At 46.9% G+C, this 27,111-nt stretch overlaps 2 protein-coding genes and 1 long non-coding RNA gene across 7 annotated transcripts in view; 2 read left to right on the top strand and 1 right to left on the bottom strand.

The window, feature by feature from the left end:
- The window catches only part of POGZ (pogo transposable element derived with ZNF domain), a 40,979-nt gene extending 17,033 nt beyond the window's left edge, over positions 1 to 23,946 (bottom strand). Inside the window, exons 1-4 of one of the 5 annotated variants that reach the window (XM_072984168.2) lie at positions 23,534 to 23,946; positions 12,384 to 12,580; positions 8,881 to 8,952; positions 1,322 to 1,446 (exon numbers count right to left, since the gene is read on the bottom strand). In XM_072984168.2, the coding sequence (XP_072840269.2) occupies positions 1,322 to 1,445 (124 nt within the window). In that variant the 5' untranslated portion in view covers position 1,446; positions 8,881 to 8,952; positions 12,384 to 12,580; positions 23,534 to 23,946. Of the gene's footprint in view, positions 1 to 1,321; positions 1,447 to 6,505; positions 6,834 to 7,371; positions 7,742 to 8,880; positions 8,953 to 12,383; positions 12,581 to 12,980; positions 13,074 to 23,533 lie in introns of those variants that run through there. The other 4 variants (XM_072984167.2, XM_072984166.2, XM_072984169.2 and 1 more) reach the window with 4 other exon arrangements.
- Positions 7,805 to 11,248, top strand: LOC144584927 (uncharacterized). Its single transcript, XR_013539424.1, has 2 exons — positions 7,805 to 7,865; positions 11,091 to 11,248. It is a non-coding gene; the product is annotated as an uncharacterized LOC144584927 (long non-coding RNA).
- LOC110081523 (methanethiol oxidase) lies at positions 12,973 to 25,289 on the top strand. The gene is made up of 12 exons (XM_020798277.3): positions 12,973 to 13,114; positions 16,070 to 16,123; positions 16,322 to 16,434; positions 18,915 to 19,100; positions 19,533 to 19,653; positions 20,449 to 20,631; positions 21,044 to 21,222; positions 21,823 to 21,901; positions 22,183 to 22,304; positions 23,059 to 23,151; positions 23,982 to 24,100; positions 24,513 to 25,289. The coding sequence occupies exons 1-12, from the start codon at positions 13,111 to 13,113 to the stop codon at positions 24,673 to 24,675; spliced, it is 1,416 nt and encodes a 471-aa protein (XP_020653936.1). The 5' UTR covers positions 12,973 to 13,110; the 3' UTR covers positions 24,676 to 25,289.
- Positions 25,290 to 27,111: the final 1,822 nt, after the last annotated feature.

The raw sequence follows: 27,111 nt of genomic DNA, 5'->3' as shown, positions 1-27,111 counted from the left end.
ATACTCTATAGAGACGGCAGATCACAACCATGTCCTCCACTAAGGCAGAAGACACTGGAAGATCTCTTCCTCCAGGGCTCGCTCTCACTCTCCTTTCCTCACTCTGCACCGCTTATATTTACACTGCATTAGCCATTATGGCGGGGGCTATAAAAAGGGCCACAATTCTGAAGCCTAGCACTCAGCACCCCAAGAATTTCCTTTCCTCTGACCACTTTTTAAATTATCTCCAAAAAGCTCTGTTTCTAAACACATGCTTACTTTTGTCATCTGACTGCAGATGCCATGATTGAACTGGGGACCTTCAGCTGGCAAAGCTCAGGCTTGGAAACCAAGCGAGCACCTGATTCCCAATCTATAGTGGCAGCCATTGGCCTTTTTCTTTAACTCAGGGACAGAGGGATAGGTTCAGCTTGGGGGGGGGGGCGTCAAGAGGGGTCCCAGGAAAAGCAGCTTTCTGGAAGGAAGGGTCTCAGTTACATTAACTATTACAAGTAGAAGGGAAAAATAAGAGAGAGGAGTGTGGATAATTTACCTTTGTCGTTTATTCATATCCCATTGACCCTCACAAAGAGCCCAGCACATCTAAAAAAATAACTACTTATTTTCTCATTCAATGTCAATCAGCCATTATATGTTGAGACCACCCTTTTCCACAGCTCATAAAAGGCCTATATAAAAGACTGGAAGTTCCACATGAACACACAACACAGAAACACCATTAAGACCCTATTTCTAAAATCAAAGATAGTAAACATCTGAAGTGTCAGCCCATCTGCTTTAAAGTTCGCACAATCAAACATGTTTTCGACAAACAGCTAAACAACAGTGCTGATGGAGAAGATTTGTACCGACAAGTCATTCCGCCGCTGGCGTGCCACCACCTGCGAGGCCCTGACGCCCAAGGTTGCCTTACAGCCCATGCTCACCCAGGGCACAACGAGCAAAGTTGCTCTGAGCAGTTCCAAACCCCAGGCTTGTTAGAGAAGGGATGGGAGCATTTCATCAAACAGGATTTTAGCTGATCATGGCCAGCATCACAAATGAATTGCTCAGGCCAGACTCTTGTCCCCCAAAGACACAAAAATACCTGTGCATTTTGAAAGCAACAAGATTCAAAAAAACAGTACTAACAGAAACCATCTGACGATATATACACCCTGACAACTGGAGTCTTTATATTTGGTCCACTTAGCAGACTGTTTTATTGTCCTCGGATATGAAGCTGACATGTGACACAATCTAGCAACTGGGTATTGTTTGATTATTTTTTTGTCGTTGTTTGGAAAAGGGGGAATAAAAGGAGGGAAAGGATTGTTACCTGTAGCAGTTTTGTCCACTGAATTGTAGTCTTCGACCACAGAGTCCTCGATCACGTCGCTGATTTTCTGCCACGGCTCCAATTCTTCCTCCTCACATTCCATAAACAGGTCGGTGTCCGCCATCCTTGAGTGAAAGATAAAAGAGAGAATGGCTCAGTGCACCTTTCTTTGCCTCATGAGGGGCCGAGGTCTCAGCTTAGACGGGTCTCTCTCTCGAACCACCGGTCCCAAACCTGCAGACTGACCACAACCAGCCTGCAGATCACTAAGAGGCCTCTGGCTTCTGCTGCCACCAACTACAGTCCACCCCAAGGTTTCTGAACAAGATCTGTGTGCCATTTGAGAAATGTCAAGGGGAATTGTTTGGTCATTTATTTTCATCCACTTAAACCTTACCAATGCTACGAAAGGTAATAAAGGAACTGATTACTACTTTTTATATGCTACAAACCACCTGTAATGTTTCTACCAGCCATGGTTTACATTATGCTCTATGCCTCCCGTGGAGGCTTCAAACATCGCACAGAGCGGCCACGGACATGCTTCCAGTCAGGTGGCAAGTCCTAGATCTCTCCTTACACAAACTCTGCAACTGCTCAAATTTTTTCTGGGAAGGTGGGCAATGCCAGAGTAGAAACCAATATATGACAGCACTGTTTTTTCTACCATATAGCTCACTTCCATCTGATCCGTGAAGCATTATTCAGAATTTAAGGTTTATCTAGAGAACACATGACAAGGGTGGAAGTGCAAAGATGTGAGCTCAGAGAGAAAATGAATCCAAAAAGTACTGATAGTGGCAACTGCATTATCTTCCCTGGGCTAGTACCTCTTTTCTCAGCCTCACAGGATTGTTGTGAGGAGAGAAGAAGGGAGAAGAGGCCAAGATGTGCCGCCTTGGGCTTGTGCAGGGAAAGACTACAAACAGAACACATAAATGCATCCACGTGCTGCCACAGAGAGCCACAACTAACCTCGACAGAAGTCTGGTACTGGAGCAACCCGCCTGCTCCCCGTAGGCAAGAAGGAACTCTAGGCAACACAGGATTGGCGGCAAAAGGAGAGACCACTGTGGAAAAAGTGTGGTGTGTGCACCTTTAAATTTTAATGCACAAATAAATGTGAGCCTCAGGCCTGAAATACTCAGGCACACAAACCCGCATTGCTTTAGCTCACCATGAAACACATAAGAAACACCTCTCAGCCATTCCATTTATGTTTTTTCTCCTCTGTGCCCATTTCTGAGATCTCAAAACTCCTATGCTAAATAAAATGATTTAATCTCACTAATAAAGAGTCTAACATTAAATCTTCCATCTCAACACCAGACATTCCTTCCTCTCTTTTTTTTTTCCTGCCCTGTCTCTATACTGCGTGCCCTTTCTGTTTTGTCTCCTACTGGGCCTAATTCCACAATGGAAATTCTGATGGGCCAAGGTGGAATCTGTTATATTCATTTAGAAATAAACATCCATTCTTCTTCTTTCTCCACTGCACTCTCCAATGCCAAATTGGAGCAATTGGAGCAATAGCCCCCTCCGCATGCAGTGAAAGCGTTATAAAGATCAGCACAAATCATCTTTTGGGGTCTCTGTGGCATCCCTTCTCTTGGCCATCCTGCAAGCGCTACTTAACAGAAACCTCAAAACACGCAGATGGGACTGGCAAAAAGGCACACTTGATCAACGGAACAAGAAGCCCAGGAAAAACACGAAAGCAACTTTGGAGCCATGAGCCTGCCAGCCAGCCAGTCTGTCTAGGAAACTGGCACTCCTTTTCCAGCAAGGAGAAACCATGCCAGTCTGCTTTTCAGATATTAGAGCCAGGATGAAGAAAAGAGATCCAGGCTATGGGAACATCTTAACTCAAGAAGCAACACAGCCAAACCAAAAAAAGGAACCGCTTTGCAGAGAAACATATTTTCCAGCCTATAAGTCCTACATGCAATACAAGGCAGAGTGCATCCCTTGATCTTGCACCTTCCTGCTTTCCTAGTTTTACTACCTTTCCCTGCATAACTTTCTTTTCCATCTTAAAAGAAGATCCAAGCAAAAAAGAGAAGGTACAGATAGCAGAGGGCTATTCTCCATAGACGACATGCAACACACTGGATACCCCGTCCAGGGATCCACCAGGCCAGGGACAGGGAACAGGTGACCCTCCAGGTCTTGTGAGACTGGAACGCCCAGCACCCCCTAATATTGGTTATCCTGGGTACAGCAAATGGGAACTGCAGTCCAGCAGCCTCTGATTCCACAGAATTCACCAACAAGAACATCCAGAGGGATCCCCGAGTAGCAACCAAATATTCCGCAGCATCTTAAATATAACCAGATTTATTGTAGCACAAACTGTTGTGGAGTAGAGATCTGCTTTTCCAGACTTGAGAAAAAGGAGCCACAGTCTGTAAAAGCTTCTTCCACAGGAAAGACAGTAATGTTTAAAACACCTCATGACTCAATTATTTTAAATTTACAGCATGGTGATCATTTCAACCAATGTGCCAGCTCCCTAAAATACAGAACCTTTTTTTTTACTGAAAGGTAGCCTAGAAAATTTAAATGTCTACAGAGACCTTTTTTCTTTATTTATAAAACAGCCACTAACTTAAAAAAATGTATGTGTGGTTCCCCACCCCCTTCCTTGTGCAACAGAAAGGAAAGTATGATAATTACGACCATCTACGGATGCGTTAACAATGTTATAGCAGCCAGCTAGGTATTACAGGGGTGAAGACAGAATAGCTCTCAAAAGGACAAGACCATTTCCAGATCAAGTTCTTGATGTAAATTTCTGGAATCAAAGACCCAAGAATTCTACAGAGTTCCCATGCTACCTTTGGGTCACTTGAATTACTTACCCAAATATTCCAGTTACCAAGAAGCAGCTTCAGTTTCAAAACATACACACATTTATGAAACAGGCTTAGAAGAAACTGTCATATGATAGATGTACTTCTGGCTGAAAATACGCACTTGAGAGCACTAGCGAACAGGACACCTGATACTAACTGCACATAAAAACAACAATACAGTACACTCCTATGCAGGTTTATTTATTGGGAAGTTCTACTACATTCAGGACTAGGACCGAAATGAGCATTAGAATAATACAATCCAGGATCCAGTAAGATTCAAAATCTATATTAATGACCTATGGACCAACCCAATTATGTTACAGCAAGACATGCAACCACTTTTGAAGATATGCTGAAAATTCAAAATGATCTGAAATTAAGATATCTATCTAGAACTAAACACAAGGGCCAAAATCTTATTGCTTACATATGCTGAGGTAGGCCTATGGCACAAATCAGCGATTGGTTGACAGCCAAGAAGCCGAGATGTATCCCCTCTTCGTGCAGCTGCCATGCAGTAAGGAAAACAACTACACAAACATACTTAAGCAAGGGGATTCTGGCCCAGAAGAGCCACACAATGGAAAACCAAGTGGGTTGGTGTTGTGAGATGAGGTATACCATATCACCAGCTATTAGGGAAGGATTCAGGAACTACAGTGAGGTAAACTGAATACAGTGGACCCTTGACTTACAGACGGCTTGACTTGCAGACTTTTTGAGTTACAGACTTCTCTGGCCGCAAAATTTAGGTTTGACTTGCAGACTGAGATTTGACTTACAGACCAGAAAAAAAACAAAATGGAACAAAAACGGCCTGTTATGGGATTAATTGGTTTTCAATGCACTGTAGGTCAATGGAGACTTGACTTACAGACTTTTTGACTTGAGAACCGCCTTCCAATACGGATTAAGTTCTCAAGTCAAGACCCCACTGTATGAGTAAACAATAAGTTGCTATGATACCAAGGTACAATGCCACATTAGGAGGCATCTGTGGAAAATCAGGAACAGGACTCCAGAAGCCACGCGACCGCCCTACGCAGGATCCGTAAGACCTCCTCTGCAATAAGGTATTCTGTAAACTGGGCCCAGTAGAATGAGCTACAGTAACTCCCTATATGATTTTAGATAACCTAGCATTTTGAGCATTCAGGAAAAATGTTACACAATTATTATGTATCCCTGGGGACTGCAACTTATGGCAACTGTATACGCAAGTTTCCTTGGCGAAAGGACACAGTGCATTCTTTCCCCCAGATAATTAACACAGGGATACTTTCTCCCTATGGGGAGAAAGGTGGCATATAAGTAATTTAAATAAATCATAAGCATGCACTTGTCCCATCACAACTTAACACAGATAGGAAGCTGTTCTATGGGTCAAATAGCAACAATGTGCAGTTTGTACACAGCGTAAGCCACCTGCACAACAGTCACACCTCACAATTTCTACCCACAGGCACTTGGTGGTTGGTGCGTGAGACTTTGGGGCATATTTGTTGCAAACTGACATGGGAAAGAGAGATCCACATCACATACACACACATATGGCAGCAATGTTTCAACCTGGTGCTTAAGAGGGTGCACTGGCCTGGTCAGGGATGATAGGCTTTGTAGGTCTACCCACCTGGACAGCACCAACAGGGTGAACAAGTGGTACAATGAAGCATCTCCACTTTTGTGCCAAGGATCAAGAGGGAGCTTGGAAAACACATTAACTTCTTCAGACTGTAATTTCCAAAGTTGATTCTAAGGGAAGGGGCCCCCGGAAAGGAACATCCCCAGCTTCTTGGGGACACCGTTTCCGCCCCCCCCCCCTTGAGGTCCCTGATCCTAATCAGGTCAGATCAAAGGACGATGGTGGGTTCTTTACTTAATTTGATTCCCGGGAGAAAAGGGGGCCAGCCAGCCTGCCAGGATCAGGGCGACAAGCTCTCTTCTCCTCCTGCAAACCCTGCCATGCCAACAAGGCCCACCACCCCTCATTTGTTTCTTCCTGTTCAAGATAAATTCAAAGCCCCCCCACCGCAATAAAGGGCCAAGAAACCATCCCTTATTCCTCACAGGGTCAAAGCAACATCTATTTTTATTTTTCAAAAGCACCCACCCACCCACCTACCTCACGCCCCCCCCCCATGTTTTATGGTGTGTTGTGTGTCTTGGGGAGGGGGGGGAAGAGAAAATAATCCGTGGCCAACATGGCCGCCCAGCCCAGGTCTGAGTTGCAGAGCTTAGCAAAAAGGGGGGGGGGGAGAGAGACTGAAGCCCTGCCTCGTTCCCGCAAACTAGGGGGGCGCAGACTGTGGTGCTAGCCAACGGGTACCTCTAGTTTTTATGCTGTGGATCACTTCTGCTTCACGACCACCGAGCCCCTCTTAGCAACCGTGCTAGGTCTGAAGGGGGGGGCTAGAAAAAGAGGGCCGGCCCAGAGAAGGCGGAAGGAGCCGCAGGGAACCAGGCCGCTTCACCCATTTCGCTCTAGTCCCGCCCCTCGAGGCGGAGGAGGAGGAGGAGGAAGAGGGCAGTCCCGGGTATCCCTCCGCGCCCTCCTCTCGCAACCACCACGGCGCCTCAGCCTCTGGGCCAGCGGCGCCCCCTAGCGGAGGGAGAAGGGCGAAATCCACCACCACTCAGGGAGGAGAGCGAGAGGGGTGGGAGGAGCTCCGCCCCCTTCGCCCCGCCTCCCGGCCCCACCGCCCTCCAATCGCCGCCCGTTCTCTCCCCCCCCCCCGACCCCCACCCCACCCCCGCTCCAACCGGCTCGGAACGTCTCGCGCTCGCGGCTTTGTGTGCGCGCGCGCTCATGTAGGTGTCTGCCATGTACGCGTGCGCGCTACAGCTCTTCCCAACTGTCTCGCTCATGGAGCTCTATATCCCCCACACACATACAGTACATATATACGTACAGTATATACACATATAGTCTTCTTTCCTCCCTCTCTTTCCAATATAAAGGCAATATTATAGCGGGGGGGGGGGCGGAAAAGGAGGAGAGAAAAAGAAACGAAGGGGGGGCGGCGGTTGGAACCGGTTCCTCAACCGCCACCTGCCTGCTGAGGGGAGCGCGCGGGCGCTGCTCCCCGAGCGCGCACGCGCAAAGCGAGGCACCCCCCTCCCCTCCCCCCACACCCACCTCCTGTTCTCGGCCGCGCCATAACGGGACGGGGCGGCCCGGCGGCGGGGACTCACCTTCCAGCCTTGCCGCCGCTGTGGTCGCTCGTTCGGTGGGAGGGCGAGCGGGCTCTTGGTTCCTCGGAGGCTCCCCTCGTTCCCCCCCCCCCCCAGCGCCAGGCCCCTCGCTTTCTCTCTCCCTCACACACACACACACTCTCTCTCTCTCTTAAAGGGACACACACCCCTTCCAGCGGCGGCGGCGGCGGCACCTCAGAGCAGGGCGGCGCGCCTCAGCCTCCCCTCGCTCCCTCCTCTCTCAGGATGGTAGGATGGCCGCGGTTATTAATTACGCTCATTAATTATTATTTTTTTAAAATGTGGTAGGGGGCGGCCTCGAAATATACACACACGGAAAGCCAAGCCCCCCACCACACACATACACAAAAAAAGGGGTCCTGGCCGGCGGAGGGATACGGCGATGTCATTTCCTCCGTCCCGCCAGCCCGGCGCCGGATTGGCCTGGCGGGCGTGACGTCACAGGCGGGCCGGCACACCCTAACCCAACCTTGGTGAAGTTTGTCTGAGGCAGACGTTATTTGGGGGGGGGTGGAGGGAAGAGAGAAGCGGTGGGGGGGCGGCCTTCCCCTCTACCCCCCAATTGGTGGCTCCCAAGATTGGGGGGAAATGGGGGGGAGTCCTCCCCCCACCCCTTTTGAGCCTCAGCCAGTTGATATCTCATTTATTTATGTATCATTTCATTTATTTCCATTAATCTATCTGTCCTATTCATAAAATGGCACAAGGGGCGGGGGGGGGGGGGAGTGAGTTCAAGGCTGGCTGTTGCTGGCTAACCAGGAATGGCTCCTGTAGGGCCAGGGCCACCCTCCTAACATACAGGGTGTGGGGGGGGGGCTTTCCTTTCCACATTTTAGCTCTCAGGGTTTGACTCTGCCACCCTATGGCATTTCAAGAAAGAGAAGCTCCAAAGGCTGGCCGCCCAACGTGGAACAGCAGCCAGGGTCCAAAGCAAAGTGTTCGAATCCAATGCACCCCCCCCCCAGTGGGACTGTAATCTGGGCCTTGCCTATAAAAGCATCTTTTGGCAGCCCAATCCATGGAGGTGGCCGGAGCGCCTGCCGTTTTAAATGGGTGTGGTGGGTGAGGTTACTTTTGTGACTGGTGGTTCGGTGGAACGTCCACCTCCATTTCATAAAGGCATTTGTCCCTTGCTTTCGCACCCGGGGTTGAGGCCTTCAAAAGTGGTTCATAACCACCCGTTTGCAAGGCAGCTGAACCCTTTGCTGACCTTCACCAAATCCCAAAGCTGGTCGGTCGCTTTACGCAGCGACGGGGCCTCCTTGCCCTTGATCGCCATGGCTGGCAGTTTGCGGGGGACTTGCCTATAATTCCCCAGGTGTTCTTCACAAGAAGCAGAACACAACAAACAAGTCAGTGACCGGAGACACCGTTCTAATTTAGTAGCAGAAGAGCGTAAGGCTTTTTGTTAATTAAGCCACAAAATGGATAATAAACTCCCTTGGATAACAGCATACACCAGGGGTTTCAAAATTCTGGATCACATACCTGGATCATTTATGTTGTCTTTCTACCATGAATGGGACTGAGGTGATTTGTTTCCGATGCAAGAAGCAAATTCTGCAAGATCAACAAATGCACATTCAGGGAAGAACATTTATCAAGTTTAAATTCAGTTTTATTTTTTAATTTAATTCCCAACATAATTCTAACATAGTTATCACAAAATATATTTGTAGTTTTCTACCAAAAATGGTTAGTGGAAAATTGTGACTTTAACACAGATGAGAATTAGAACACGGTATAAAGGGAAATTTGGAGGTCATGCCCACCCACTTAGTGTATATGTCATTTCTTACCCCATGTGTCAAAATTAAAAGGACTATAGTTATATAATGTATGCCTTCTGGCATACACACATATATAGAGTAACTGTATTTTAAAGTTAATTTACACAGTTAAATTATTGTGATTATTAGCTACTCAGCTCATTTCAAATTTTAATTAATTGCTATAGTTTATTTTAACTGAAGGCAGCTACAAACCAATTCAAATAAAACACTCATATAATAACAGTAACTGCTCCAGTGACTAATCACAAGAAAAATTAAGTAATCATACAGAGTTTTACAATTAATCTATTTCAGTCACAGAATTCCCAGCAAGACCTCCAGTTTTAATAATTGTTTAGTTATTCAGTTAATGTCTAAATTTGAATACTTAACTAGAAAAGTAAGTTATCCCAGCCTAAAGGCTTTGAGTGGTTAAAACACATCCGAGAAATAAATTGTTTTTGTAAAGAACAAAGGCTGCTATCTCAAGCTTGTTTCCATTAGAGTAAGATCCATAGAAGTCAGTGGAAGTTACTTCTGGGTGAATGTGCCTACAGTCTGACAATTTTTTTTTATTATAATGAAAACCTTGCATCTGCCCAGAAAAGTCTTCCCAAATTTATATCTACATGAGTTATCTGTTTAAAGCTAGTTTTCAACCTTGGGAATGCTAATGCTGGATATTAAGAGTTAATTTGGTTGATCAGAACCATAATAGCAAATGTCTAATTTTGTAAATTACAACATTTACAAAATAGTTACAAAATACTTTTCAGTTTGTTTCTGATTTTTCTAGAGCACAGCATTCAAAACCATTGAACAAAACCATTTATCAAAGCACAGGAGAGCATTTCATCCTGATCCATGCATAACAACCGAAAGCACTCAGAATCTCTAACAGAAAATGTACAAGATTAAAATTCATAGATATTGTGAGACAGGAATGAAATCAAAATCCTGGTGCCATGAAAAAGAACTTAGGAACTATCTAAACATCTCAACAGAGTGGCAAGCAAAGTGGAGTTCCCATGGAGGAAATTCCATAACGTGTATATCATGTTAAATTCAGATAAAATGAAAGTGCAGTCCGTGGCTAAAACCAGTTTTCATGCCATTCAGAAAAGACCACTGAAATAAATGGGATTTATGTTACTGTTTATTATTAGGTCCCATTTATTGCAATTGGTCTACATTTAGTTGGGACTAAAATTAGATCTGGCTTCATGGTCTGGACTAGCTCAGAGACCGACAACACACCTCACATCAAAATTAGTGGGGCACACACACTATCAAAAAACATTATTGCTAGGAAGTAAATTTGGTTGAACATTAGCAGGTTTGCATTATGCTGGAGCACATCCTAAAAACTGCAGTCATGAAATATATTAAAGCATAAATGCATGTATCCAGTGGCAATGTCATGTCTGCTAAAAATTCAAGATGATCTGCAGGACCAGCTTCGGCCTTTCTCCAGAAGAGGTTTGAGCTTTGGTGAGGCAAGGAAAGTTATTGAGTCTTAACGCAATCCTTATCTAAAATGCATGCATGATCATGCATATACACAAGCAGTACTGAAGGCCTTTGAAGTCATCAGCTTTAAGATGATTTAAAGGCAAAATCCAAATAGCCAGCAGCATAAAAATGCCCAATTTAACACGCCATTATCTAACAGAACAAAATGAATGCTTTGGGATAGCTTTTATACCTAGAATGGTGAAGAATCCATTCAAACAAATTAGTTTTGAACAGGCAGTGTAATAGCCTGCATTTTACTGTTTTCTTATCTGCCTCCCCAGAATCAACAAAAACAAATGAATAAAAACCGTTGAATTGTTTTGTTCTCTGCTGCTGGTGTTATCTTGGTTTTATCTTCTGCTGTTTCTAGCCATGTGTTTTATCATACTACTGTTGTATTTCGTATTGTAGGAGGCTCCGGGAAACCCTGAGCAGCCAACAGTTTAAAAGTGAGATAAAGAAAGGAACAAAGAAAGAAGAGCCACCCCACCAAAAGATGCTAACTTGCTACTATGTGCAGAACTAACAATTAAAATAATAATAATAAAAGGATGATTTTTAACCATTAATTCAGAGGAACAACTCCATCCAGCAGAGGGAGGTAATACACAAGACATTTGGTGCCCAAAAGGTGACAGAAAATTCAGAAGTAACTGTGCAAACCTAACGTAGGAGAGGTTAACTGGAGAAACCATTTTAAAGTCTTTTGTAGTTCTTGGGTGTCACAGCGTACTTTTTAAAAATAACATAGCTATGAAAGGGCCTATATCTCTAGCTATGCACCTCCCTGCTGCATCAAGATAAGATGCCCCACAGTTGACCTAGAGGGCTCGCTAGTCCTCGTGAAACATTTGCCATAACAGAATAATTTGTGTCTTATGTTGTCAGGGTTACACTGGCCCTTCAGGGCAGAGTGAGATAAATCGGCATTAATCATGACATATCTTACTTGTGTTTAATTGCCGGCCTGTTCACATGAAACAAACTGTCCAGAATCATAAGACCGCAGCGAACCTGTGAATTGGGACAATCATCCTATGTTTGTCTTGTTTTTTATCTACAGTATTTATTTTGGGGTGGCAGTGTTTCTCTCACTGTTCTCTCACTCAAGAGCAATAACTTAGGTTCCTTCCTATGCCTGTCCTCGCTTTGGTTGGGCCAAGAGACATTCCTAAGTTACAAGAAGAAAATTAAAGTGTCAGCCATGATTTAGGGCCAAGGGTTGCAACAGCTGGGAAGTCACGCAACAAACGAAGAATTGCTCAATTCTGTTCCCTTTGACATTGTTTGGAGGGTTCCAAATGAACAAATGGCTGGTTTGAGCTTGGCAGAGTCGAAGAGACAAGGCCCTGCCCCAAGGAGCCTCCAATGCAATTCAGGGGAGACAGGAAAGGGAATGACACCAGAGAAGGAAGACGCATTTGTATCCATTATGTATAGTCAAGACTTTCTTACAGTAGGAAAAACTCCTTGTTGAAAATACTGTTGCTGCAAAACAACATATACTGAACAATAAAGTTAAATCAAACAATATCATGCTTTTTATAAAAGAAAGCAAAATGCCCAACATGCATCACAAGAAATCCTGGTTCCATGCCGTTTGTAACCAAATACAGTGTTACTTCTCACGGAAGCCACACACACCATATCTTTACCAAGCACAATTCCATGCAATAACTTTCAAGAAAAGTTATCTACTCTTACTTATATATTAACAACCCTACGGGACTGTAGTAGGTGCTCTCTTCCAGGGCAGGAATACTCCCCGTTTTGCTGGGACTCTTTAGCCTCACTCCTGCACGGTCGATTCCTGGGGTCTGCCCGTTATTATTTTTACGGCTGCACCAAATATTCACTTCCTTGCGCATTTTCTCTCTCCCCGTAACTTTCATCATTCAGTGCTGCAACAACAAATAGGTTTATTGTTCTCTGGGTGGATGCCAGAACCTTACAAAACTTGTTTGAGCCATTATTTGGGGGGGGGGAAGCTGGAGGGGATCACATTTTGAAACACCCCCCGGGGGCCAAGAGTTTGTTTTTAAAAACCCAAGTGGTTTTCTTTCTGCTCCATCTCAAGACAAGCGCATGATGCTTCTCGGACTCCTCAAGCCAGAGGAGGCAGCTGACACAGGCTGACCCTCAGGATGGAAGAAGATAAAATGCAATCCAAATCAGAGGAACCAACGCTCCCCTGCCTGGCTCCTGAAAAGGGAAAACCAACCAGATTTCGGTGCCAGGATCCCTCCCACCGTCAGTCAGTCCTCGGGCCAGCTTCCTGCTTGGAGAGTGTTCTCAACACACCTCTTCCCCGCCCCTGGAGCGGAGGCATATAAGACCCTCCGGGGCACTCCTTTTGGGCTGCTTGCGGGGATCTTCCTGGCAGCAGGATTCTTCAGGGTCCGAGCAGAGCAAGAACTAACCCACGTCCACCATGGGTAAGACGCACCAACCCTTCTCACATTTTCTGCGTGCAGCCCAGCTTGCCAAAAGTAACTTTACTCCCTTTATGAAAACTGTTTCATCTCCCCGCTGCTCCTCACGTTCCAGCCCTCTGCGCAATCCACGGGGCATAGGTCCAAGGGGGTGGGGTGGGCTGGGGGGTGGAATTCATTCTGCCTCAATTGCAGCTCAATCAAGCAACCTGTTAAGAGAGAGAGGAGAATGTTTGGATCCCGTTTGTAAGGCAAAAACATCCTGAATTTGCTTTGGGCTGCAAGCACAGGGCTTTTGGAACGACAACGGTCGGTTTCCTACATTCCGGGGGGGGGGCACAGTGGCTTGAGGTTTTGGAGAACTGTAGTCCCAGAAAGTAACTCCCCACCCCCACCCCCCCAGGATCTGTGCAAGCAAGCATATGTTTCCAGAAAAATAGCTCCCGCTTTCTTCCAACTCTCCTGACTTCCAACGATGTCTGTTTAGGGTTGCAGCCTTAATCTCCAGACCGGTATATGTATGAACAATAACTGGGCTTAGGAAAGATGTTCATACTGTTTTGTTGTGCTTCCCCGACCCCCCCCCCCCCCGGGATCCTGTGCAGGTCAACCTGAATACAAGGTTGTGGAGCCAGAGGTTGGGAATTCGATTCCCGCACTGTGCCCCCCTCCCCCGGGAGTGGAGGCAACACGGGTGGCCTTGGGAGACCTGCACAGCCCCACAGGGCACCCCTGGGAGAAGGGAAGGGGAAACTACTTCTGAGTATTCTCTACCCAGAAAACCCTGGAAAGGGGCTGCCGTAAGTCACAACTGACTTGACGGCACATTATTATTATTATTATAAAGTCCTCTCCCTAGCAAGCGTGTTTAGGATTGCAGCCTTAAAGAAATCAGTCATTTCAACATGTTGGTTGTGGCTGAAATACTGAACCTTGTATCTTCCCAGTCTCCCTGAGCACTGTGGAGTCTCCGTCCGAGTAAACCTACACAGGACTGTGCTGTTGGCAGTGTTTCATCAAGGGCTCTTGCGCAGCAAAAAAAAAAAAAGAATTGAAAGAAAGTGAAAGGACTGTAAGGAAAACATTGCGTTTGCCAAAGGCCTGATAGGAAGACAGTGTGGGACAGTGGTCACAGACAGTGGCAGACCAGGTTTGAATCCTGATCAGTCATTAAAAACCCACGGCTGGATCTTGAGCTGGAGACTGCTTGTCAATCAAAGCCATCTGATGGATTGTCGTGGGCTTAAAAGGGATCAAGGAAGTAATAACCAAGGAATCAAAAGACAGGGACTGGGCATCATTTGAGGAAAGGTTAGGTTACCCCTGTCAGGACCTCAAACACCATGTCAGTCATAAAGCATTCCTCAAATGAATTGCAGACTTTTTAGGATTTTAATGCTAAAATCAGGAGGGCGGGGTGGATTTCAACTGCCCTGCTATCTGCTGGGAGGTCGCCTCTGCTGAGCTCAGTATCGCCAACAAATTCCTGACACCCTTACATGCCTTAGGAGGGATCAAAGGGGATGACCCTGGCTTGATCTTAATCGATAGGGAAGAAGACATAAGGGAATCAGATAAAGGCACGATGCTGGAAAGTGACGTCAGCCGTGCATCCTTGGTTTCAGGAACGCTGAAGTGAAGGCACCCCACTCTCCCATGATTTGTCCCGGAAGAGCTGAAAGGGACCACCACCTCGCCCTGCCTCTGGTCAGAGGATTGAGGGACCCTGGGAGCCTGCTCCTCCTCTCCCCCAAAGAGAATATCACAATATGGGAAGACTAGCTTGGTCCTTGGTCCCACTGATGGGCCCCCAAAAGACACGCCTATAGAAAATCTGCTTCCCTCTTCCCTGCCCTAAAGAACCCTTACAAGACCTTAGAAGTTAGGAACAAACGCCCAAACTTGCTTTTTTCCTTCTCCCTCCTGAGTCCTCTTTCCTTTTATGCTGACTCTTACTTTGCAAGCTTGAAGCCAGGCAGAGAGAGCATTATTACTGAACTCAACACCTCAGAGAAGAGAAATACATTCAGAATAACTAGAGGGAGAAACTTAACTAAAACTAACGGAATGAAATTAACCAGAAACGAGCGTGCTGCCTCTGTCTGTCTCACTCTTTTCTTATTAACAGTTTCAAATGTTTGAACTTAGCTTTAAAGCTAGCTTCTGACCCAGCTTTAATTGGGATATAAGCCTTTGGCTTTATTGCTACTATAAAGCCATTTCATTCCCTTCTTTTAAAAAGTGTTGGTTAATGCCTTACTTGTTAAATCAAATAAGGCTGCTACGGACTAAACCACCACCACCTGGACCCTCAACGTGTCTCAAACCCCACCCCTTGCCCATTTATTTTTCACCATTGTGGGTAAATGCAGCGAGATGGAGAGATAAAGCAGACACATGAGGGAGGACACATTTCAAGGGATCATTAAAAAGCATGAGAGATCCACAGGGGTGAACTGAGTGAAGAAAACTAGGAGAAAAAGTCAGGGCTCAAGGCCATGGGTGATCGGCAACTTCGAGGTCTCCTTTCTCGCTGGCCATGTTTTCACGGGGACTTTTCCAAAAGCTGGCCTTCTTGTTAGAAACAAATAGGCAGCCCTCTCTTTATAGCTTCGGGGGGGCTGAATTACCCCCTCCTCTTGTCCCTTTTATTTGCAGAGATATAAAACGAAGTGTGCAACTGGGTCCACCGGCTAGCGTGACAAGAGCAGCTGCTGCCTGGCTAGCCTTTATAACACCATAAACATTTTTTTAAAAAAAGCAAAGAAAGGGTAGGGTTAGCATGAACAACCGATCTGTAAAACTGAAAGATGTATTCCGGGCCCAAATTCCACCTCAGCCTCGGAAACACTTCCACTATCAGTAATATTTACTTCTTTTTAAAAGAGAGGAATGTGAACTCACATTTTTCAGATCTTAACCTCTTTTAACTTCTCTCCCGGCCATTTTTATTCACAGCCGAATGTGGGGGTTGTGGCCCCGGATACAAATCTCCGCTGGAGGCAATGAAAGGTAAGAGAAGCCCTTCTGGGGCATAAAATCCAGACCCTTTTTGTGTTTGTTTGTTTTCTTTTTCTGGCTAACTGGTTTGGGGGACCCCCAAGTTTGGAAGCACAGCTGTTTCCGATGACCACTTGGTCTCCTTTTCAGAGACTGTGTGTTTTGCTGGAGGTCTGATACGCTTTTAAAAACTAAATTATTTCCACAAAGGGCCCCGGGAAGAGATCGTCTACCTGCCCTGCATCTACAGGAATACTGGGATAAAGAAACCAGATTACCTGGCAACGGTGGATGTGGATCCAAAGTCCAAAACCTACTGCCAGGTATCCATTGTTCGGTGTCTGAGGGCTAAAAAAAGGCTTTTTGTTTGATTCCCTCCCTCTGTGCCATCAATAGCTCCTGGAGGCCCGCTCTGCCTATTTGCAAGGGCTTCTCTTCAGTACGAAAGGGGAAGGCAACCACGTCTGATCCTCAGATTTTATTTACAAGCCCTTGCTGTGAATGAGCTTTAGGTCACAGGGGTCAAGGGTCCCATTTTTTTCCCAAGGGGTCAACTGTGCAATTATCTCCCCACAGAAATACAGCCTGTCAGAAGGGTGAGCTCCCTTTTATGCTTTCTAATTTTTTTTAAAGTCTATCTATCTATCTATCTATCTATCTATCTATCTATCTATCTATCTATCTATCTATCTATCTATCTATCTATCTATCTATCTATCTATCTATCTATCTATCTATCTATCTACCTACCTACCTACCTACCTACCTACCTATCTATCTATCTAAGGCAGCTTTCAAAATTGAAATTCAGCTTCCCGCTCTTTGAAGCGGTAGGATCCATTCTACTCACCCCCCAGGAGTCTAGCATCCCTTTGGGGTCACCTGGCTCAGCAGCAGATCTACACAGGGCAGGTCCCGGAATGACCTGTGCCTCCCCCTCAAAGGTATTTAACGACATGAGAAGGTATCACTGTCAGAAAGAAGAAGGAATTAGGCAGTGCATTCAGGGTTTTCAAAAGTTTCCTACGTTTTATCGCAATAAAACGTCCATGAACCCTACAAGATAGAGCAGGATGATGAAGGCCTGACCGGAGACACAAGAGGGTGAGACCAGAGCAAATAGCCCACCTCAGGCCACCTCGACAAAGGCTACCTAGAGTCACAGACCTGAAAGTAGCATTCCCATGTTTTCGGCCGCTCCACCTTTGCATCCATACGTTAATCCGTAAATGCAGAGGAAAAAACCCGTAGGCTTTTCCCAAGCTTTAAGTTCAGGGTTGGAGTGTATTTCCAGACTGATCAGCAACCCTGTGCTCCTCGAAAGTTTATAGCCCTGACAGCTGCTGTCTTTTGCATTTGATGGGGCGAAGGTGGGCAGCCCTTTGCTACCTGCTGCTGATTCGCACGTACCCCACCCAGAACATGATGAGGCGGAGAGTTCCACAGGACGGGAGCACAGGCCAGGGCCCTGGCCTTCAGCCCATGCTAAGGGAGCAAAGAGGATGAGGGAAGCTGGATCTATTCTGAGTCTGTGGCAGAGCAGCATCCAAATGGCCTTCATAAACTAGCTGCCACTGCATTCCGGATCAGCTCAAATGTTCAGCTTCTTACACCCAGAGATGGGGAGCTATCAAGGATCCGATCAGCAAACAGTTGCTTCCAAGTCTGTGGGCTCTTCCTCTGCATGTAGAAATCACAAACCAGCTGGTTCAAGCTGTCGCCAGTTGTTATTTGGTCTAATGGCATGACTGACAGCCGAAGAATGAGAACATGTTGCAGAGGGGAAACTCTGTAAACACTTGGGCAGTTCAAGTTGCTAAATCTTTTGTTCGGTTTTGAAAACTAAGCATAAGATTTGGAAGCAGATGATCTGGTTCGGCTAGATAGCTTCCCAAAGCTTGAGAAAGAGGGTTTAGAAGGATTTGAAATGTAAATAATTACCGCATTCGCCTATGAAAAAGAAGAGTGCAAGGCCCTTCTGAAGGTCAGCTGAGACGTGTGAGGGCAAGCTTCTGAGTTCAACAGAATGCTTCTGCATATTTTAGATGACAAGGACTAACAAATACAACCGGTTGGAGCAGAGAGAAAGCATTAGTGTAGCGAACAGGTCATTAGTTGGTACGGTTTTTGTGCTTCTGGTGCTTGGGATCTTTACAAGGGTGGCTGAGTCGATCCAGAGGATCCACTTCAGGAAGATGACCGATCAAGGTGATTTCCTGACGACTCCTGGAGAATCTGCCCCCTCCCCACCAAGGGGTCTTCCATCACCTTTGGAACTCACCGCAACAGGAGGGGAGGGTGTTGTCTTCCCTCTTATTTTTCTGCCAGCAGTCAAAGACCTTTTTGGACAATTGACTTTGCTGAGCTGTGGCCGGGTGGGTGGGTGGATGGATACTGTAGATATAAACTGCCACACTTGAAGTTTCTTTCATTCATGCTCTGGGTGAACAAAACTTTCAAATTAGCTACCTTGAGCCCTGTTCTTAGGAGAAATATGGGACAAACACTGAGTAAAATAAGTAAACCGATAGTGTATATCTGTTAGTTTGTTCAGGGGGAATCCCCTTGTGCCTAGCATGGTTTACTCCGTGGTAATCATGCTCAGAGAGATGGGGTATCATCGGAGGCAAGAACCTTGCTAAGGGTGGTTTTTCCCAAGGGTCTGGTCCTGAAGCAGCTCTGCTGACAATCTCAGGCAACAGGGGATGGGCTGCTCCCCACCTTCACTGGAGGAAAGTGTGGGGTGGGGGTGCTCTGGCGTACAGGGCCGGGCCGGGCCAACCGTCCTTCCACTGCTCCCCAGGTCATCCACCGCCTGCCGATGCCCAACGTCAACGACGAGCTCCACCACACTGGGTGGAACGCCTGCAGCAGCTGCTTCGGGGACACGACCAAGAAGCGGAACCGGCTCATCCTTCCGAGCCTCATCTCTTCCCGGATTTACATCGTCGATACGGGGACAGATCCCCGTGCGCCCAGGCTCTATAAGGTAACCAGCGCTCCCCTCCTGCTTCCCAGGCCGTCCCAGAAATCTCAGGCTCCACCTCTCACTCCCCTGACAAGGCCCGGCGGGTGCGGGAGGGCTGGCGGGGATCCAAGAGCGAGCACGGGAACGTCTTGGCCTGACCGTTAATTCTTACTCAACAGGCGTTAAAAGCCACCCTGACGCTTCTGTGTCATTCTGCGCCTCCCTTGCACCACGTACAGTACTTCTCTCTACAGTTTGTTTTTTATTCCCTTTTCTCCGAGCTTCTTTCCGAGGTATTCGCCATTCTCAAAACCACACTCGCCAGATGTTTCACAGTGAAAAACAGGAACCCTTCTTGGGTACTTGAGAAATTCAAGAGTCGACTTGGTGGCACAGAAGGATCCTCTCGCTTCTAGACTCACCTTCTCTGTCCCCCCCTCCCTCTTTTCCAAGGCGATTGAGCCCATCGACGTGTACTGGAAATGCAACCTGGCAAATCCCCACACCACACACTGCCTGGGCAGCGGAGAGATCATGATCAGTACCATGGGAGACCCTTCTGGCAACGGGAAAGGTACGTAGGTGGCTCTTGTGTCCTGGCACATCACCTCCTCTGCATGCCACAGGGCTCCACCTTTGACCACCGTCATCTTCACTAAGGGCTAGGAGAGGTGCCCCCCCCATCCAAAACCCTGCAGGGCCATTTCTGATCACCCTACCAGTGGAGCGTGGTGTTTCTAATTTCAAGGGGGTCCGCTGTGGGATTTTTGCCAAACTTTCAAGAGTTCTGGAGATTTTGAGTCTGGAGATTTTTTGAGGGAAGTTACTCCCTGAAAAGCATTGGGACTACAAACAGGAGCAGGTTCACTGGGCCTGCAAAGCAGGAGCCACCGCTATCCTCCAGGTGGCAGCACTGAACCAGGTGGACCAAGTATCTGGTTTGGTTTTAGTTCTCTCATTTTGAAGTGAAGGATCCCAGGCAACCTTCTGAAGAAATGGCAGAGAGTAACGACACTCAACCAGTGGGTTGTGCATACAGGTTTAACCTCCTTTGTATAACTAAATCCTGAACGGAGAGTCCCGAAGCTCTGGAAACCTGCTAGTTGGCTGAGTGGTGCAGCAACTCAGATTCCAATGGGCATAACCCACATCATTGCATTTAAAAAGAAAAAAAGAAAAAAATGAGTTTATACACACAGGAAAACTTAAATGCTGGCAGGACTTTGGTGGAGGTATCCAAAGATACCTTGTAGTTTTCAAAGCAAGAATAATCAGCAACAACGATTCGTATTTCTCTCTTTTCTCTCTCTCTCTCTCGCTCTCGCTCTCTCTTTCTTTCTTTCTTTCTCTCCTCTTTTTGTGCGACCAGGTGGCTTCATCCTGTTGGACGGAGAGACCTTTGAGGTGAAAGGGAACTGGGAGAAAGGCAGCAAGGTCCCCCCGCTGGGCTACGATTTCTGGTACCAGCCGAGGCACAACGTTCTGATGAGCACAGAGTGGGGGGTGCCGAAGTGCCTGGTAGAGGGGTTCAACCCGGCCGATTTGGAAAAAGGTGAGAAGACCCCCTGTGCTGGAGTGGGGCAAGACTTTACGGGCAGACACCCAGGGCTCCGGTTCAGGAGAAGCCCTGACTGGTTTTCCATACGGTGAAGCAAAGGGTCCCACGTGGATTGCTACTCAAAGGGCTGTCTCCTCCCAACGTTTTCACATTCGGAATCCAAAATTATAGAGATGTGGCCCGGAACAGAGAGTTATAACGCTTCAGAAGGGCAGACAGAGAGAGGTCAAAACTGGGCAGGGTTCAGGTCACCATCCAAAGCAGCATTCAGAAGAAGGAAGTGGTCTGTCACGTTGTGGGGTAGGGGATCCATGGGGTAGGTAGCGGGACAGAGCACAGATCTAGAACTCGGCCCACCTTTTCTGCTCTTTCTCCTTGTTTTTCTACCCACCTCTTACCTCTGAAGGTTGCTATGGTGGGAACATTAACGTGTGGGACTGGACCACCCATGAGCTCATCCAGACGATCGATGTGGAGAAAAACTCCATCCCCTTGGAGATCCGGTTCCTCCACAACCCGGACGCCGCTGAGGGTTTCATCGGCTGTGCCCTCACCAGCACCATCCATCGGTTGTACAAGGCTAAGGTAACGGCGGGGCTATGATCAACGAGGACCTTGCTCAGGGTCAGGAGGACTGACATTCTGTCCTTGACATCTCGAGTTAAGGATCTGGGACAGCAGGATTTCTGCAAGTTCCAGGAAACTGATGCACCAAAGCTTGCACTGGAGTAAATCTGTTAGGTGTCCCTGTATTTTCTCTTCCACTTTTAATTGGTTTTTTACTAGATGTCCTGAGACAGGCTGACCTTTTTGAAAAAGCATGCATGGAGAAGTTGCCTCTTGCACAACATGGACTGTCAATCGATGCTCCTCGCTGCTCCTTCGAGTAAGGAGGGGGTCATCAACACAGATCCTTCCCCTCTGGCCAAATACAAGCAGTCACATCCTCCCAAGGGGAAAGGGCCAAGGCCACAACCTTTGATGTAGGCTAGGATAGGCCTGGCAGAAGCCTCACATGGTGGGACTTCGTCCCTATAATCTGGCCGCAGAAGTAAAGGGAAGATTGTGAGATGGGACTATACCATGTGGATGAGCCCTGCTGAGTGATGAAACGAGCCTGAGTTAAGGACAATGCTTAGAGTTGTGACGTAACTGATCTCTCTTGTACGGCTGCTCTTCTTGCAGGATGGGACTTGGGCAGCAGAGAAGGTGGTTCAAGTCCCCAGCAAGAAAGTGAAAGGCTGGCTTCTTCCTGATATGCCAGGTTTGTTCAAATATTTAAGCATAACTATTACTTATCACAAAAAGTATTTGCCCATTGCTTTTCTGCACATCAGGGCTTCCAAACTGATGCATCCCTCCAGGTACGCAAAACTTTCAGAGCTACTTGCCTGAGTGATCAGGCACGCAAACAAAGCTCTTGGTGACCAGTTACAAAACACAAAAGCAAGCGAATGGGCCAACGGCAGACTGAGGCCAACCGTTCAATGCCACGATTCCATAGCTAAGTTTTTTTTTTCTTTATTTCTTTATGTTCTTTTTAAGGTCTCATCACAGACATCTTGATCTCCCTGGACGACCGATTCCTGTATTTTAGCAATTGGCTTCATGGAGACATCCGCCAGTATGACATCTCTAATACCCGGGAGCCCAAATTGGTGGGACAGGTAAAAGCAAGGCTTCTGTCGTCTTACCAGGACCAATAACATTGTTTAAACGAATGTCAGTGGTTGGGTTGTCTTTTTGATCAGCTCGGAACCAGCAAGTGAAATACCAAGATGTAAAATGGAAAACGGTCATGCGGTTGAAAAAGAAAAGGCGTGGGGGTCCTTAGTAGGTCAGGGGACCATCATTTCAACTTGTGGAGCTGAATGAAATGCTTCTTAACTGCTAGTGTTGCCCTTAATTCCAAGTCACCACGCATTTTTCTCTCCTTTCTTTTTTTCTTTTTTAAAGTGTATTTGTTTCATCTAACCATTTGTTTTCTGGGTTACATAATGAACTCAGCTCTTGTTATTTAACACATCAGTATTTTAATCTAAAGGAGACATGTCTCAACACCGCATGATGTTGAGACATGGAGAACACCCTTCTCCTGATCTGGCTACCACGTAGAGACTCTTAACACGGACCATTACGTGCAAGGGGGTTTATATGGGACTGGGCAGTCACCACGACTCCTGGTCCAGAGATGGTTTTGAGCCTAACCTGAATCCTGTTGAGGAGTAGCCTTGTTCCTCTTCGGCCAAGCATCTCCTCCTCTCAAGCAGCCCTGGAAACCCAACAACAACAACAACACACCACCTAACTAGTTTGTGGCAGGCCCCCCAATTGGTCTCTCTGATAGATCCGTCGGGGAAAGTGGCCAGCTTGGACACCACCTCCTCGGTGCTTCCTACCCTAGTATTTATTTCCTCGCAGGTGTTTTTAGGCGGCAGCATCGTGAAAGGAGGGCCTGTCACAGTGGTCGAGGACCAAGAACTGGACTGCCAGCCCGATCCGTGCATCATCAAGGTACGGCCTGATGGCTGTATTCGCTTCTTATCAGTTAATTATTACACTGATATTATTCTTTTCCTTTCATACATCTCAAAACCCTGTGCCTGGCTCTTCCACCCGCCCCCAACTTTCCGAGATGCTGTTTGGCCCAAAAGAACCAGCAGAGTTTGCATCTGAGCAGAGATTAGAACCCGGGCCTCCCGATGGGTTGTCCAGTCCTCCAGCCATTACTACGTCACACTCCCTTAAGTTTTTGTTCTCTGCCGCCTCCTCGTCCCATTACGGAAAAACTATGTGCCACATCCAAATGAATGCAAAGCAGTTACATGGAGCCTTGGTTTGCCCTGCTTTTTAAATACACGGGCAGGCCTTCGACTACCCAGTTATCCAGGCTTACCTATGAGTAAAATTCATCAGGTAAGATTCCTGTAGCACTTGTGGCCATTGCTACATCTGGTAGAGAGGAGTTCCAGATGCTCCTTGATGAACTGGGTGAAGAGAAGTGGCTCTTATTTCTTTTTCCATCTTCCAGTTTTCTTGGATAATTCCAAGTTCTAGATCTGTAAAAGAGAGACGGATTGCACAGGGTTTAATGGTAACAGCCTTCCTTATTCACCCACACTTGCACCTGCGCATGCATTTAATCCTCTGGCCTCAAACTGCCATGAATTCTTCCAGTCCTCCTGGAAACTGTCTCAGCTGGCAGCCAGGCTTCCATCCTGTGGCAGTGAGTTCCACAGTCCACAGGCAGGCAGTGTAGCAAAGTAAGTTCACAGTATCCGTTGATGCGCCTCCCTCTGTGGCAGCTGCGTGTCCTTCATCTCTGGCTTCTCTTCCTTCGGCAGGAGAAAAGGGTCCAGGGGGGACCCCAGATGATCCAGTTGAGCTTAGATGGCAAGAGACTTTATGTGAGCAACTCCCTCTACAGCGGCTGGGACAAGCAGTTCTACCCTGACATGGTCAAGTGAGAAGCTTTTCCTTCTTTCCACCTTTTTTTTTTTAATATTTGAAAAGGCCAATTCATTAAATGTTGATTTATCTATGCCGATGTGTATTAGAAGCCGCTACCACGTAGATGGCCCAGATAATCTGGATGGGTCTATCTTTGGGACATCCTTATTTATTGTCAAATCCGGGAAGAGGCATTGCCCGGTCCTTATCAAAATTTCCCCCTGGACCTCTCAGCAAGTGGGGACCAGCAGGAGGCGGGCAGCCGAGTCCTGGATCGCACAGATTTAGAGGCATCCACACAAGAGGGAAGATGCCTCAGCGGCAGGGGATGGAGTTCAGGTCCCTGGTGTTACTTGAAACACTGCCCCCCCCCCGCCCTGCCTTCCAAGGGTCCATTCTCTCTGCTACTTCTTTTCTTTTTCCAGGGAAGGCTCGGTCATGCTGCAAATTGACGTGGACACCGAGCACGGTGGCTTGAAGGCGAACAAGCACTTCCTGGTGGATTTTGGGAAAGAGCCGGAGGGTCCTGCCCTCGCCCATGAGATCCGCTACCCGGGAGGAGACACCACCTCAGACATCTGGGTCTGAGGGAAGGTCCCGAGAGAGCAGAAGGCCGCTGTGCATAAGATATGAGCCCCCTTTTCTAACGCTTTTCCTAACTCCGGGTGTGAAAATGGATGCAGGTGGGCCTCTAAACTTGATGAAATGCAAGCTTTCAAACCACTCTGAGACTGGTTTGGTGAGCTCTAACCTGTAATTTCTCCCCCCCTCAAAAAAAAAAAACCTCTATTAAACTAAATTACAATTCCCTCTCCAACAGGAGAGTCAAAACAGGCCTGAAACTGATTTAAATTGTGTGATATGAAAGTTTTTTGAACTTTCACACTCCGAGGCTTTGAAAACAGCAACTCATAGCACTTTCTATAGGGCCTGTAGCCAAAACTTTTATTTCACCTAACCACCACGCAGCAGAGGAGTTTGAAGAAACTCATTTCACGTGGCCGAGCTCGTATCTAATGAGAACGTATTCTGAATGCATCATCCCATTTGTTTCAGCCGTTCAGCATAATCCAACTCATAATCTGAATTTGTAATCTGAATGTCTCTACTTCATTTCTGAAATTCAGCACCTTCTATGTTGCTGCTGTTGCTAAAAGAAAGTGGCTCAGAAAATTACCTTGAACAATAAAAGTTTGCTTCCAGCTGTGCTTCTGTTTCGATTTGTTGGGATGTCGCTCTGCTTATGTGCTAGAAAACATCTCTTGTCGAAGCAGGTGGCACGAGAGGAGGACTTCATGGCTACCAGCCATCCAAAACAGTCAGCGGTCATGAATTTAAGCACAATGGCAGGGCTTGGGCTGCTAAACCCTACCCCACACTGATTCATAATTCATACCTGATAAAAGACAAACAGAAGGGAGAAAAATTAAGTCATCCTGGAGTAGAAAGAAAATTCTCAACTAGGTAATCCCTCAATCGGCCCATGGAAAACAAGGTGAGCCACTGAGTTCTGCAAAGTTCTTCCGAAACCATAGGGGTAACCTGTCCTACCGCTGAATTATATACCACCTACATCTGAAGAAGCACTCTGTAGCCCTCAGAAGCTCACTCTGTTTGGAAGGTTCTTGAGATCCAATAAAGGTATCGCCCCAATCCAGCACGTTGTGAAAGTTTTACCAAGAGCATAAACAAAGGTGTGGGGGTGAGATTATTGATTCTCCCTCCAAGGATCAGAACCTCTGAGTCATCCGAGGGCATTAACTGTGTGCAGGTTCAGAGTCAACAACAGGAAGGGAACTTGGCCTGCTGGATTAATCTGTGCCGCACATCACCAAAGGATCGCTGTCACAGAGTTTTTGGAGAAGGATGTGTGCACCCAGACAGACTTATCATAGGATTTATTATCAGGAACTAACAATACACTTCCCCTCCCCAAAACGACTTCCCAGCTTCTGGATCACCCTAAAGAGGCCGGCAAGGAAATGAGCACCTCTGTTTCACAGAGGAAGCGTCCGGCTACGCAGCCAATGTAGAGAACTCTGGGGAAAATTCTTGGCCTGAGCGGGCAAAAGACCTTGTGCTTTTTCTTCAGATTTAAATGCTACTTTATACGTTTTCATAAAAGCAGGTGTCACGCTATATTACATTTGACAGTGGCCCATCTGATGAAGTGAGCGGCAGGTGACATGAGAACATGTTTGACAAGTCAAACTGGCTGTCTCTGGTGCTGGTTCTAACAAGCCTGCAGCCCCCTGGTCATTCCTTCTCACCCCCCTCCCTCCCTGCCCCGACTCTGCTTTTCATCAGATCAGAGATCAGAAACATCTCTCTCCCCCACCCCCACCCCTTTGCCTTCTCCTTAATTGGGATATGCCCAAAGACGCTGAACTCATGTTGGCAAGGAGCACCCAAAATTGTACATTTTGCACATCCTCGGTCTGGTTTGTCTGGTGGAGCTCTCAAACTTGACTCTTTTTTTTTCCTTCAAAAGAGCAGACACCTCTCTCCTCTCCAACATGTCAATTCATGCCGAAGATTGAGATAATTTCAAATATAGTTTTCTAAAAATTTTTTAATGGTGTGCCATCCAGGCTGCACCAACGTGGGATCCCTGCTAGGCTGTCCTAGGGATAAAGTACTCAGAAGTGGTTTGCCATTCAAGCTACAAAGAGCTGTGGCTAGCAAGGCATCCTTCTATCCCTGGCCCGACTTGAGCGTCTCTCTCTCTCTCACACACACACACATCAGAAATGTGGTGATGACTGGACAGCAGACTGAGGGGACTCGGGGCAAAGGGGCAGTCAGTTGAGATGGGCCCCATTCTGGGGAAAGGGTGGGGTGTGCTCATGTAGGATGTAACTAAGAAGAAACTGGAAAGAATAGGATCTAAATACCACCACCGCCACCACGATCATCACACAGGCCATCAAATCAATTCCCATCGATGGACCCTTCCCAAGGTTTTGTAGGTAGAGAGTACTCAGACATAGTTTTCTGTTCCCTCCTTCCAAAAAGAGGGTGCTC

This window comes from Pogona vitticeps, chromosome 15 (assembly GCF_051106095.1).
Source record: "Pogona vitticeps strain Pit_001003342236 chromosome 15, PviZW2.1, whole genome shotgun sequence".
Lineage (NCBI taxonomy): Eukaryota > Metazoa > Chordata > Lepidosauria > Squamata > Agamidae > Pogona > Pogona vitticeps.
Note: the sequence above shows the minus strand (reverse complement) of the source record. Positions and strands in the feature narration are given on the sequence as shown.

Coding starts and splice junctions, on each gene's coding strand:
- LOC110081523 (XM_020798277.3), top strand. Junction 16,124..16,321: donor TCCGCTGGAGGCAATGAAAG/GTAAGAGAAGCC, acceptor ATTTCCACAAAG/GGCCCCGGGAAGAGATCGTC. Junction 21,902..22,182: donor GCTTCTTCCTGATATGCCAG/GTTTGTTCAAAT, acceptor GTTCTTTTTAAG/GTCTCATCACAGACATCTTG.